The 15,502-nt window shown below is 39.6% G+C and overlaps 1 protein-coding gene across 6 annotated transcripts in view; it reads left to right on the top strand.

Moving 5' to 3' along the window:
• atp8a1 (ATPase phospholipid transporting 8A1) overlaps window positions 1–15,502 on the top strand; it is a 330,133-nt gene that overhangs the window by 94,069 nt on the left and 220,562 nt on the right. For all 6 annotated transcript variants that reach the window (XM_069190605.1, XM_015345307.2, XM_015345310.2 and 3 more), the window contains 2 exons: window positions 601–670; window positions 2,371–2,498. In XM_069190605.1, the coding sequence (XP_069046706.1) occupies window positions 601–670; window positions 2,371–2,498 (198 nt within the window). The remainder of the gene's footprint in view (window positions 1–600; window positions 671–2,370; window positions 2,499–15,502) is intronic.

Genomic DNA, 15,502 nt, shown 5'->3' with positions numbered 1-15,502 from the left:
TGTTTATGTATATATTTTTTATTGTTAGAAACTAAAAATTACATTTTAAATGTACTGTAGATAGTGCTGTTAGATCATTATAGATGTTCAAGATAATCATTTTTGTCCTCTCCTATTTCTGATTTAAAATGACCAAATAGGATTTCAGAATAATTGAATGATGAACAAAAATGTATCAACATGCTTCATTGCATTAGCTCTACATGTTATATTTGTTTTGGTTATATGATTCTTCTTCCATTTCTGGTTATGATTATCTGTGGTTTTAGTGGTCTTTTCTGAATTCTTGTTTCATCAACATTCTTTAAAGATCTTAGTATCATTCTAGATTAATTAATAATTCTGTTAGGCAAAAATGATATAAAGCTAAAAACTTTTTACATTTTTGACAAACATTATCACAGTATTATACTTATTTCCTTAATATCTTTAGAGACTTGGAATATAAATATAAATCATTGTTGAGAGATTTTCATGATTGATGAAGCAGTAATCATAATTTTTTTCAAATTATTAAGAAATATTGAACTTGTCCCTAACAACCACTTCATTATAGTTGCACAGGATAGATATAGATAATTTCTTTTTTTTTTTAATCAGTGAACCTCAAGCAATGTGCTACATCGAAACATCCAACTTGGATGGAGAAACAAACCTTAAAATTCGACAAGTGAGTATTTTTTCATCCTGATCATTTTATGTTCTACTTTATTGTGTCTAATATACTAATAAGACTTTTGGATCTATATAATGCACGGAGGAAATATGCATATTAATCTGTGTAGGAAAATCTGACATCTTCTTCTGGTGACATTCATAGAAATGCTATTTTAGTCTGATTTAAATTCCCACAACACTGACAAGTAGACAAAAACATATCATTATTGCAGTTGCTTAATTGGACAGCTTGACTGGTAAACTCTGCTCTTAAAATGTCCCTGACTCATGAGGATGTATACTGTAGCTTTTTTTGTAAGGGTCACTAAGTATAAAAACAACCACTAATTGCTTACTTAGCAGTGTGGTTTCATTTACAATCATTTTGTGTTGCTTGTTTCATAAGTCTAAGATGGTCATTTTTCTGTGCTCTGTAAGCAATTATAATGTCAGCAATTTAAGTTTTTTGTATATATTTGTATATATATAATGCTACTTTGCTGTGTAATAGAAAATTAAATACTTTGTAGTTTTCACTTGGTAGCCTGGATTCAATTCCTAACACCATTAGTATTCCAATAGTTCATAATTTGGCTTAATACTAATCATACAATCTAAATGATTTATACATAATCATTTAGATTATTTATACATAACTGAAATCGTCTTTATTCATAATAGGAAGCTATCTTGGCTTTGTTAGACTCAAACATTTTATACTGTAATTTTTTATACTCTATACTGTAAAACTTTTATACTGTAAAGTTAAATTATACTATTTAATTAAGCATTACTTAAGCTCTGATAAAAATAATGACATGTACGTTTATACTGTATGTCACACGTATTCTCCTTCCCACCCACTTGTTGCTTTAGTGCTGTGCCCCACATTAGGACATTTTGCTGGCTTTTTAAACCCAGTTCATTCAACATAATGCATTGTCGATATCTGATTAATTTTAATAAAAATCTGTTCTCAGTTTATATCTCATACAGTAAATGTCCAATACAAAAAGTGATGTACAGTAGTTTCAAACAAGAGTGTGAAAAGCTTCAGTGAGTTGGGCAGCCACTAAGTTAAGTCTCTGAAGTTCTTTTGCTCTAATTTGTACTAAAATGTTTGATTGGATAGTATCAAGTCTAATAAAGTAACTTAAAACATTAAGACAAATTGTGCCATGAATAAGTAAAGATGCATTTAAATGAATGCAAAAGCATTTTAATTAAATTGATATTTTCAGTTTCCAGTTGGTGTTGTGTTTAGATTACTGAGGGTGTTAAGGTTCAATGAGCACTGCAATCTTTTTTGGCCATTGGGCAGTATGATTTGGCAGGCCAAGTCATAATGCAGTATACTGTATCTAACTCACAGTGGCAATAAGGTGAGATACCCATTGTGAATGGCTGCATCTACAAGTGTTATTCCTGGTTCATTGCAAGTAAAAACATTAGTAAAAACATTCACGATGATAGTGTTAGCTGATGGGACAGCTTATTGATGTAACACCAACTATGTTTTAGCTGTCTTGTTTCTAGTAAGAATCATATATTTGCAGTGCAAACAGCATTGTGGAAGCAAACATAGGAATTGTGCAAGCATACCTAATTTGTCTTTCCTTTTTCAACATTTTGTTTACACTTCTTTCGATGGTGCCAACTGCCAAATTTTTCTATGAATGTTTCTCATAAGCTTTCCCTATTAACATGTTGCAGGGCTTGCAGATCACAACAGAAATAAGAGACATTGACAGTTTAACACGGCTCTCTGGTCGCATGGAATGTGAAAATCCAAATCGGCATCTGTATGATTTTGTTGGAAATATAGGACTTGAAGGTCACAGGTAAGTTTATTTAATTTAACTTTACTAACTGAAATAGTGTTTTTTAAATTATTAAAATAATAAATTTGTATGGTGATATTTAGCTTCATTTAACCTACTTAACTGTATAGTTTGAATATTTAAAACAGATATTTTATATTTGAGATGAAAAGTTGCTTGAAAAAAGTAAATGCACTTTGTTTTGTACGTACCATACAATTTGTTGTGTGCAGATCAGTTAAATACAAACATAATTAGCAGAATGTTTTTGTTGCTGAATGTTTGCTTATAAAGCTATGATTAGCTTAGCTTGATTGAACAGATACAAATTTAAAGGTTAACAGTCAAGCTTAGTAATATATGTGACAAATTCCATAGTATACAATAAATATTTTATGCATCAAAGGTTTAACATGCTTGTTCTAACATTATAAAGTTTATATACTGTACTTCATAAAAAAGTTATAATGTTTTATCCTTTTTCAGACTATGTAGTAAGAAAAGGTGTACTGATTTAATACCACCATCATGAATCATGAAGCTAAGCAGCTGAAAATATCAAGTGGATGTTTTGGAAACATTTTGACATTTGTTTTTTTTAAAAAAAAAACTTTTATTGTCCTTATAGCGATCATGAACAATGGAGCGCTTATGTACTGTAATGTAGTGCGCTCTACACAGGCAGTTCTAAGCCCCATCAGAACATTACTCAGTTTGTTTGTTATATAGCCTAATATATCAAATTAGTTCACTATTATAGCTTGTTGTGAACGTGATGTGCCTCTTTCAGGTTAACATCCGAATTGAGAAAATCTATATTTCGTCTTAATTCAAATTTCAGCAACCAGTAATCAGCCAACAGTTTAAATTGAAATTCAGAACTTTAAACCTTATATTGTAATGTACATTACTGCGTAGTCCAAAGACTTACTGAGAGGTTGTTTCTGGCAAAATTGGCTCTGGCGTGACTGTGTGTATCTGGATAAATTATTATAAGTGATGGTTTTGTGATTAAGGATTTCTTCACAGAATTCTTTAAGTTAAACAAAGGAGGGAAGAAGGGTTATTTTTTACAATTGCCAGTAACTGGAGAACAGCTTATCAATATGTTTAAACCGAACCACAAGAGCGAAGATAGGCGTGTTACACCTTTAAGTGAGCCAGTGATTCACTCTGTTGTTTAGTAATGTACACAACAATCTTGTTACTAGGGCTGGGTGATATGGCCAAAAACATTATCACGATAAAAATTTTCATATCAGTCGATATCGATAATTGTCACGACATTGTTTCTTTCAAGTTTAAAGGCAGATTTTTTCTCCTGAGTGAAAGTTGAAGAAACCAGACAGTTAATTGGTAAATTAAACAACTCTTTATTTTAAGAACACAACAAAAACTTGCCAAACAGCAGAAATTATTCAAGAGAGTATTCTTTTTTGTGTCAAAATATGCATGAGTAAAATTTACAAAATAAATATCTTAATAGAAAAATTAAATACTGCAGTGTGATAAAACACATAGAAGATGGCTCAGACAGACTGCAAAGTTTTAAGTGCTCCGTTTTATGTCTGATCGTACAAAGCCAAAATATCTCCAAATTACCGAAGTTGGATGACCTTTTCTGTCGATGATGTCATCGTCCTTCGAGCTGGTCATTGGCAGCACTTTATTTGCTTCAGTGTCGCTCATTTCTCCACTTTTACTACAATCCTGTCAGCCATCACCGTGTGGGTAAACAATACTACGTTAGCTGCCCAGTCTGCAACATGCGCAGTATTGCAGACCGAACATTTATCAAACTTTTGTTAAAATTATATCGAGGAAAATTATATTGTGATAATTATCGTTATCGAATTATCACCCAGCACTACTTGTTACACAAAATATTTTAGACAAAAGCACTCACTTATTAAACTCCAAGATCCTGACTGATTTTACTTAGTATTTGCCTCATTTAGCTGAAATGGAAAAAGAAGGCATTCGGTAGTTAAATTTATTGGAGGGTGCTCTGTTTTATTAACAGACAGTCCGACTCAAACCTGTGTACTACAGTGATATAGACTTGGCTACTGTCACCCCCATTAAAAAATGTGCTTATCGCGTAAATCCTGCTAAACTAGAAGCGTTGCAGAAGGTGATATACTGTACATTACTAGCTGGAGCATGGTTTAGTTCAAACAAGGAAGTCCGTGGAGTTCCCTATGTTTATTGGTACAAAACCTTGATGGGATGTCACGGTTCTATACAGATTACAGGAAAGCAAACACTGAAACTCCAATGCGCTGTTCCCTTTTGTAATAGGGTTACTCCCTAGAAATTAGACACAACAAGGGCATGGACAATGTGGCTCTGGGGGAATTTGTCTGTAAACTGAAGTTATAGAGGAGACAAGTTGTTTAAAATGAAATTAAAGAACAGGGATTTTTCAAAGAGATAGTTCTCCTTATATAAATCTGGTCATGGGGGGAGGGGTGGCTATATTGATATCTCAAAAAGGTCAGTTTGAAATTCTTACAGAAATAAAAGATAAGTAGGGGAGATTTGTGTTAGTGTCAGGAAAAGTGGAGAGTAAATTATTAACATTGCTTAATGTATATGCCTCCCTGGTAGTGATTTTGTTTTTCTATAAAAAATGCTTGACATGAGGCTAATGCAAAAGGGACAATAATATGTGGTGGTAATTGGAATGTACATCTGAACCTCAGGCTCCATATACCTACTCAGAGGGTTAAATCTCTTAATGAAAAGATTAATTTACCAATGGATGGGAATATTCAGATAAATTCAGTTCAATTTATTTTTATATACAGCCTTTCACAACAAGGTTGCCCCAAGGCGCTTAACAAAGCAACTGACCATACATGTTGTGAATACAGAACAGAAAAGATCAGAGACAATGAAGGAGAGAAACCAAAAACTCCTTAGTAAGGAGAAAAAAAACGTAGGGGTCCAAAGTCAACTGGCTGCCCAACCCCTTTGGGCATGCTAACATTATACAATTTAAAAAAGGAATACATAAATAAGGGTATTAATACATCCATCGTGTCTTCTGTATGTCAGTACTCTTGCAGATCTCAGCAAAATCCTCCTAAACGATAGCTTCATCCATGATATCCCTCTTGGATCCATGGCAGTGATGCAGCATCCAACTCAGATGGTGCCAAGCCCGGGTGCCATCCGGACATGTGGGGAGGAGAATAGGATAGTTTGGTCAGAGCAGATGTGTCTACCTGGTGGGCCAACACAGAGACACCCAATGATGTAAGGTGTGAGTAGGCTAAGCTGAAGTAATAGGTTTTCATTCTGGATTTGAATACTGAGATTGACCCGGCATCCCGAACAAGGGGTGGGAGACTGTTCCATAAGTTAGGGGCCCTGTAACTAAAGGCTTTACTACCAACTGTTTTTTTATTAATGCATGGAATATGAAGAAGACCTGCATTCTGTGATCTAATTGGGCGACTTGTATACATTAATAAGTTCCATTAGATAGACAGGTGCCTGACCTCTGAAAGCCTTATAAGTAATTAAAATGTTTTTGAAGTCTGCCCTGTACCTGACAGGAAGTCAATGAAGAGAGCTAAGTATAGGGGATATATGGTCATACTTTCTGCTTCTAGTAACAATTTTAGCTTCTGCATTCTGAATTTGCTGTAAGGTGTTGAAAGACTCTGATAGTAGGGCATTGCAGTTGTCTAACCTGATGTATACCAGAGCATGTATTAAGTTCTCTGTGTCTTAAGTGGAGAGAAAATGCCTTAGTTTTGCAATATTTCTTAAATTTAGGAAGCATGTTTTTGATATTCTTTTAACATGAGAGTTAACTGAGAGCCTTGTGTCTAATATGACGCCTAGGTTACGTGCTGATTCTTTGAGGCAAATTTTTAAATCCTCTGAGTTAAGTGCTGAAGTTATAGTAGACCTATCAGTATTGTTGCTTCCAAACAACAGAACCACAAACAGTGTTTGGAGTTTCCGACACTGCTCTCAAATGGTTCAAATCTTACCTAACTGATCGCTGTCACTTTGTCTCCCTTAATGGGTACAGGTCTGAAATTGATCTTGTTAAGTCTGGTGTTCCTCAGGGCTCAATACTGGGCCCCTTGCTCTTCAGCATTTTCAGATGCAGCCATTCAAACGAGCAGGGTATGCTGCAGTACAATGTGGTGGGCGTGTCGCAATGAAATTTTGCGTCATACCATATGCAAATTAGATTGTTAATAGTATCTGGAATCACCTTGTAAAACCAGCAGGTGGAGCTAATAAAGTTTAACCTCTCATATACAGCATTTGAGCTGTCACCAGAAAACACTCGATTTCGAATCCCGATCACCGCTGAGGGACAATCTTTATTCAATTAAGAATTTAAGTTGGATACTCTTTAGACTTTTAAGTTTAAACTGTGTATTACAAAATTTTAATCATTATACATTAAAATATTGGTATATTTTATGAAAGCAAGATTGCTCAATTGGACAAAAGTACACAACCTACCACCTTTATCATAAATATTTTTATTATGTAGAAATATTTTATGCATTAGTCTTTACTGAAGATGTTACTAATAGTATTAATAATGAATGACCTTAGACAAGCTGTAAACTCAAAGTATTACCCTGGTCCACATTCTTTGTAACCGTCTTTGTAAACGAAAATACTTACTATTTTTTCATTGACAAAAAGCAACACCACAGCATTTCGTTGATCCGATCACGTATCCGTTTCCAATCATACAAAGTAAGTTTTAAGACTCTCCAATGCACCATGCCTTTCACGTGCTCATAAAATATATTAATTTAGGAACATAAACATATTACTGTATATAAACTGTACTGTATATGGATGGTCTTAATAGTTTAAAGAAAAAATACACACCAGTATTCCATTTCTCCCTAAACATTTTAAGCATCAAAGTCTTACATGTGGTTATATTGAAACGTTTTTACGTGCTCCTTCTAACCATATTACTGTATGTTTATATACTTTGTGAAAATTGATGGTTTTAACCTTTTCTGCCAATATGCTCGTTATCAGATTAAACAAAAGCATACTTTTAGAATTGGATTAATAGGGAATATAATATGGATTTGCGTATCTAAATACATTATAAATAACTATATTCATATACTGTTGCACAAACAGTAGTATAAGACTTTCCACTGATATGTGTATTGCTGTTTCAGTGCTTGTCACATGACTTGCCTTGGTGGCATGATAGCTTAAGTGACTGACTTATAACCCTGAGGTCGGGTGTTCAAACCCAGCTGTCGCCATGAGTTTTCTTTTAACAAATAAACATTTATTTGAAAAATAGCAAATATTATTGGCATTATATTGACATTTTTTAGATTTCTAAATATCACAACAGGTCCGTACCGTATATACACAGTGGTACCGCAGGGTGTAGGGTGCAAATCACGTGAGCCTGAAAGCCCTACATTAATGTTGTGCATTCGTCTGGCGCTGCAAGGTTTTCACATCTCTCTCTCTCTGCGGGAGTGCTGGCTGTGCCAAATTTCACTACACAAAGTCTGAGTCTCTGTGTCTACATTGTTTGTAAACAAACCGGTTTCACAGGTATTTTCAAAGTAGAACAGGGCAAGTCTTCCAATGAAAAACAGTCCACCTTCCCCGCACTGACAAATGTTTTCTTAGAAAAACACATTCACAGCGCGAAGCTGTCTGTCGGTTTGAACACCATGGGTGCTGTTTTTAGTAAGCTGCTGAGTAAAGACTAGAAATTTTCCAGCTGTTAGCAGTATTGTGTATATAGTATAATGTAAAGGCTGCGAAAAGTTTCACAATTAGAGGTTTTTAAAATTAGGGTTGGCAAACGATTTTTTTAATTCTTAAAAATAAATAAAAAACGAGATATGATGATGTGTTCCTACTTAGACATTGCACGACGTTAAAAGCTATAAAAACAGGTCTCGATAGTTAATAACCACTTTTTATGCATGGAAAACAGGTGATTTTTCTTTCTCGTGATCAGCTTAGAATCTGTGTGTACGCTGTAAGGTTTTTACTTCTTAATCAAATGTTTAAAACACACGAATTTCATAAAAACAACACACGTTTCGAATAGTGCTTCCTGGTATGTAGAACAGATCAGGATGTCTTTTTTCCCCAATCAAAGGCTCTGAAAACAGTGCGCCGCCCACTGCGCTACGTCAGAGGGGGAGGTGGCACCGAGAGGGAGGAAGTGCGGAGCTCAGTATTGCAAAATTGGTGTAAAGCACCAATTGCGTCTGCGTTCATAACTTAGTGTTTAAAATTAAACAATGTAGTGTGCTCTCACGAGGCACCAGTTCTGTAGGGTTTGGGCATTTACGGGGACAATTATTAATTGTAGCCGTAAATCACAAAATTAATTCTTTTAATGGCCTTAGAATCCAACCATGCGATATAACTCAAACAACGCACACACACACAGGTACTAATACACGAGGATACATTTATTAATACATAGAATATGCATGTAAACTTAACAGATCTTATCGAGAGGGTGATCAGAATACAAAAGGTATATATTCAATCAGTTACGAAGAGTTACATATATCAAGAGGACATACGTTCGGTATATCATTAATTTAGACTGTTTCATAAAGTGAACTTGGTTACAACTTCTACATTAGATACTCAAAACAAGTACATAACTCTTAGGAATTAAATTGATATCAACTGGTTGGGGTAACAATTGAATTCTTGAGCTGTAATGCATTGAAGTTGAATACTCATCCAATCTCTGGAGATTCAGATCTCCTGCGGGCTCTCTGGCTCCCTGCCAAGCTGTGCTGTGCGGCTTGCGACGGTGCGCTGCAGATGCTCACTGACCGGCTAGTTAGTGTTGGCTTTAACTAGCAAAGTTATGCTCAGGAGAAAAGATGACTGTGGGTTCCAGCAAGTCAGGAAGTGGACCGGTTCGTTCCTGATGAAGCGCTAGTTCTGAATAGTGATTCAGCTGTCCACAGTTCCGACCTGTTCACGAGGCTTGCTGCTGGTGCTAACCTCGGGTGGATCCTCTGGTTACTCTCTAGCAACCTCCGCTCTAGACTCTTAGAACAGAGGAAAGTTCTGGCACTCGGACACACTGGCCGTTCCGTGGTTGTCCGGGCTGAGTCTCAGGATGGTCAGGAGGCACACTCCAAAAATGTCCTGCCCTTGGGAGCTTTCTGCTCCTGGGCCGTCCTGCCCTGGAATTCTCCTTTAGAATTCTCCTTTAGAATTCTCCTTTAGAATTCTCCTTAGAATAGTCCACTACAGGCTCTCTGTGTTGCCTGTTTTTACCTGGAGGAACTTCAGCTCATTCATTGGCTGAAAGTTTCATGGGCATTAGAATTCCACATGGGTTAGTCGGCCATACCAGTCCCTGATTGGTTGATCAAGGTGAGATATGAGTCACTTACTCCTGACACTTAGGAATGCAGTCCAGATGTCCATCTGGCACTCCCTAGACAGATAGGCGCCAATGGATGACCATTGATCATGATAGCCAGGCTTAGCTAAGTGCATCCCCATTTGGGAGCTGTCCCTTATCAAAGGAAAACATCTTTAAATCAGCCTGCATGAATAGTTTCTCTGTGGCTGCACCACAGAGATGAACAGAGAGATGGGGCCTCATTTGGGAAAGCACAGCAACACTTAATTCTGTCTTATTAACAAGCATTGCCGCTACACAAGCATAAACCCACTGTACAGTGCCTTGCGAAAGTATTCGGCCCCCTTGAACTTTTCAACCTTTTGCCACATTTCAGGCTTCAAACCTAAAGATATAAATTTTTTATTTTATGTGAAGAATCACCAACAAGTGGGACACAATTGTGAAGTGGAACGAAATCTATTGGATTTTTGAAACTTTTTTAACTAATAAAAAAATGAAAAGTGGGGCGTGCAAAATTATTCGGCCCCCTTGCGTTAATACTTTGTAGAGCCACCTTTTGCTGCGATTACAGCTGCAAGTCGCTTGGGGTATGTCTCTATCAGTTTTGCACATCGAGAGACTGAAATTCTTGCCCATTCTTCCTTGCAAAACAGCTCGAGCTCAGTGAGGTTGGATGGAGAGCGTTTGTGAACAGCAGTTTTCAGCTCTTTCCACAGATTCTCGATTGGATTCAGGTCTGGACTTTGACTTGGCCATTCAAACACCTGGATACGTTTATTTGTGAGCCATTCCTTTGTAGATTTTGCTGTATGTTTGGGATCATTGTCTTGTTGGAAGATAAATCTCCGTCCCAGTTTCAGGTCTTTTGCAGACTCCAACAGGTTTTCATCCAGAATGGTCCTGTATTTGGCTGCATCCATCTTCCCCTCAATTTTAACCATCTTCCCTGTCCCTGCTGAAGAAAAGCAGGCCCAAACCATGATGCTGCCACCACCATGTTTGACAGTGGGGAGGGTGTGTTGAGGGTGATGAGCTGTGTTGCTTTTACGCCAAACATATCGTTTTGCATTGTGGCCAAAAAGTTCGATTTTGGTTTCATCTGACCAGAGCACCTTCTTCCACATGTTTGGGGTGTCTCCCAGGTGGCTTGTGGCAAACTTTAGACGAGACTTTTTATGGATATCTTTGAGAAATGGCTTTCTTCTTGCCACTCTTCCATAAAGGCCAGATTTGTGCAGTGTAAGACTGATTGTTGTCCTATGGACAGACTCTCCCACCTCAGCTGTAGTTCTCTGCAGTTCATCCAGAGTGATCATGGGCCTCTTGGCTGCATCTCTGATCAGTCTTCTCCTTGTCTGAGCTGAAAGTTTAGAGGGACGGCCAGGTCTTGGTAGATTTGCAGTGGTCTGATACTCCTTTCATTTCAAGATGATCGCTTGCACAGTGCTCCTTGGGATGTTTGAAGCTTGGGAAATCTTTTTGTATCCAAATCCGGCTTTAAACTTCTCCACAACAGTATTACGGACCTGCCTGGTGTGTTCCTTGGTCTTCATGATGCTCTCTGCGCTTTCAACAGAACCTTGAGACTATCACAGAGCAGGTGCATTTATACAGAGACTTGATTACACACAGGTGGATTCTATTTATCACCATCAGTCATTTAGGACAACATTGGATCATTCAGAGATCCTCGCTGAACTTCTGGAGTGAGTTTGCTGCACTGAAAGTAAAGGGGCCGAATAATTTTGCACACCCCACTTTTCATTTTTTTATTAGTTAAAAAAGTTTCAAAAATCCAATAGATTTCGTTCCACTTCACAATTGTGTCCCACTTGTTGGTGATTCTTCACATAAAATAAAAAAATTATATATTTATGTTTGAAGCCTGAAATGTGGCAAAAGGTTGAAAAGTTCAAGGGGGCCGAATACTTTCGCAAGGCACTGTATAACACCAACAATCATGTCCACTAGGTGGGGGATAAGATTCAACCCTGTTGCATAGGAAGTTGCCTGTAGGGTTTTCCCTAAGCTTTCCAACTTTTGCTGCTGTTGATACAGTCTGTCACTACCCTCTTGCATCTCTGACACCTGCCTTCTTGGGGCAGTCAGGGTGAGAGTGCCAGTAGCAAACAAACCTACCAGAAATAGCAAATGCACAACAGTGGCGGCAGCAACCAGTCCTCCCAAAAGTCTTTTGGGGTGGCTGATCCCAGTCATCTCCTTCTGAGTGACTGTTGCCTTTCTAAGCTGGCGCAGCATGTACATGGTGTCTTTCTCAGTATGCCATGTGGCATCTTGGGCACCAACATCCTGGAAAATCTGGGGAGATCTGATGCAGCTGCTGATGCTGCTCCTCCATTTCCAGGGCATCTGCTTTTTCGATTTGTTCATACCTGTGCTCTAGAAACCCTGCAGGGGGCAGTGCAGCGGTGGAGCATGCCTGACCCTCGGCTGAGTGGTCATCTGGAGCCCCTGAATGATCTGGGATTGTTACCCCATTCTCACTGTTCAGGTCCACCCTGCACATCTCCTGATTGAGGAATCCCTCTATCGGCATGTTTACAATCTTTGGCTGGGGGTAGGTGTAGGACACCTGCTCGCTCCCCCCTTCCCTCGCTAGGGGTTCAGGGAGCTGACCCAACACTGGGATAGCTAGTTCACTGTCTTTGAACCTGCTATCACTCACCAGGCCCATGTCAGTGCAGGCGGGGATTCTGACACCCCGTTTTGCCGTGTTCTGCACTAACAGGCGGGTGGCTTGACCATCCAGCTCCAGTCTGGCTGAACCACTGTTGGTCAGACTCAGACTGACAAACTGAGCTGGTGGCTGTAAGAAAACCGGCTCGGCTTTCATTCCCTGTCCCTTCCTGGGGACTGGGTGTGTTGGAAACCCTGCCGTTGAGGCAGGAACAATCAGGTTAGTCTCAGTCACTACCTGGTAGTTGTGAGAAATAATGTTACCTGACTGCAGGTTCCTGGGTCACGGCAGAGGGAATCGGCATCTGGGATCAGGTGTGTCCACAGCCCGGTAGTCCCAGTGTCCAGCTGGACCTCCTGTCTAACCTGTGAATGTTGCACCAGGGGCACCTGTTGGTCTGACAGCTGCTCAAGCAGATCCTCACTAATAGAGGACCTCTCAGGGCTAAGGGTGAGGGCTACATCACCAACCTGCTCTCCTGCCATCTGGATCCCTTCCACCACTGCAGGGTGGTGGTCCTGACCCCTCTTGGGTGCCAGGGTGCACAGGGAAAGCTCCTTTTCATCACCAGGTGGGGAGATTTGCTCCTCTTTAGGGATGTAAAAGGGGTGTGCTTTACCTGGTGGTGGATCAGGCGGCTGCTTGGAGCACCGCTCCTGTGGCAGGGAGGCTGTTGGGACCTCGGTCGGGGCACGTCTTCCCTGTATATTCGGGGAACAAGAAAATATTTTTATTTCTTGTACAGAGGAAACAGAAGGAATCTTCACATAGGCTTCTGTGTTCGGTGGGCACTGTGAGAGCACAATCTGCCTCTTGGTCCCCCTTTCGTTCTGTACAGAAGGCTTAGGAGCCTTGACCTGTTTCCACACTTTGCCTTTCTGGTGATCCACCAAAGGTTCCTCTCTGAGTCTCATGCCCTTTTCTTTTTCAACCCGTTTAAGCTTGCCATATGAAATCAAACACCTTTCAACCTCAGTGTCAATCAATGTCTCACTGGGTAAGACATCTCCCAAGGCAGTCTTGAGGTAAAAGCTTCTTGCTTTTCCTCTGTGTTTTACTGCCTGCTCTGTGACTTCAGGGGTGGAGTCAGCACTCACTTGGGAGTGGCTGACCTCATCCAGGCAGGAACCTTTGCTTAATCAGATAGACTGAGGGAGGGAGAAGGGGCGGGTCTCCGCCTCCTCCAGTAGAGAGTATCAGCTCATTCACGCTTCCGGCAGCCTTGGGGAGTGGTTGTTCCTGTCCTAATAAAGCTTGTTCAAGCCTGGCCAGGTGGGCAGCTACTGAATCCTTTTGTTCAGCCTTTTCTAGCCCTTTCCCTCCCTCGTTGTTCTTATGGCATTTAGGACGCTGGGTGCAGTCCTGTGTGCCTGCTTTGGAACGGGGCCTAGCCAGCTCAGGAGCCTGTGCTCCTTTGAGCAGGAGGGAATTAACCCTGCTGGCTCTGACGGCGAACACAGTCGCTTTAGCAGCTTTTTGCTCAGAGCTACTTTGGACATCATACTCCCAGGCTTTCTGCACGAATCTCTTAATATCAGTCATTTTCATGGTCTGTGCATCTGTAAGCATTAAAATCATCTTTCTGACTGACGGATGGAGATTCGCAATGAATAAACCCTTGAAATGTGTGTTCTCTTCGCAACCCTCATTATTTCACCCTGCAAAATAAGTTTGTCTAAGTCTCTCGTAATATTAACGAGGGGACTCTGCTCTCTCATGCTTAATGTTAAGGGCGGCGGCTATCGCGGCAGTCAGGTCAATAAACGCACTGTATTCTTCGATAAGTGCTTGACACAGCTCCTCAAAATCATTATAGACTTCTTTCATCTGCCTAGCCATCCACTCATGTACAGCTCTGCTGATAGTTTTCCTGACCAGAAACACTTTCTCCTGTTCTGTGGCGTTTGGCACGTACTGCAAGGTATACCTGAGGTCCTGAATATAACTCTCGATATTATTCTCTGACACTGCGGGGTCAAATCTCTCCATGTCCTTCACTAGCTCTCTCAGAGAATGGAGATTTATCCTTCTAGCTTCTCTGACGGAGATATGGAAGAGGTCGTGGTCAGACTTGTCGCTGCTAGAGAGAGTGCTTAATAGCGACTCGAATTCAGACCTTTTAACAACTATCGTTAAACTTAAAGAGTATTACTTTTAAGTACGAAATCACAGTTTTACCACAGAAAACCACAAGATCATGTATGCAATCAACCCTGTAGATAGCAAAAGATCACAAAACAATCAAGCACTGCTTAAAGAGCAAGGGGAACTTTTTTCCTTTCGGCTTTCAGCACCCTGTATTGTCATGTATGAAACCCGCGGCGTTTTATATTGAATTATTCCGCCTGGTTGACTCATTTCAGTCTTAACATAGCCCGTCCAGGGACGCCAATAAATGTAGTGTGCTCTCATGAGGCACCAGTTCTGTAGGGTTTGGGCATTAACTGGGACAATTATTAATTGTAGCAGTAAATCACAGAATGATTTCTTAGAATGGCCTTAGAATCCAACCATGCGATATAACTCAAACAACGCACACACACAGGTACTAGTACACGAGGATACATTCATTAATACATAGAATATGCATGTAAACCTAACAGATCAGTTATCAAGAGTTACATATATCAAGAGGACATACGTTTGGTATATCATTCATTTAGACCGTTTCATAAAATGAACTTGGTTACAACTTCTACAGATGCAGCCATTCAAAATGAGTGGTAAAAACCCGCTGTACAGTAACCAACCCGCGGGGCACCGTAGGGCACGCGGGGCACCGTAGGGCACCGCAGGGCAAGTGATTGGCTGGCCAAAATGACCGACTGGGGCACTCGTGGTGCATTGGTTGGTAGTGCAAAGATTTAATCATTTAATGTCTTTACTGTGCACATTTTAATCCGCTTAGTTTTGAATATTTTACCACTAAAGGGAAATTTTAGTAGC

The sequence above is a fragment of the Lepisosteus oculatus genome, chromosome 1, assembly GCF_040954835.1.
Source record: "Lepisosteus oculatus isolate fLepOcu1 chromosome 1, fLepOcu1.hap2, whole genome shotgun sequence".
NCBI classification, from domain to species: domain Eukaryota; kingdom Metazoa; phylum Chordata; class Actinopteri; order Semionotiformes; family Lepisosteidae; genus Lepisosteus; species Lepisosteus oculatus.
This window is presented reverse-complemented; position numbering and strand designations above follow the sequence as displayed.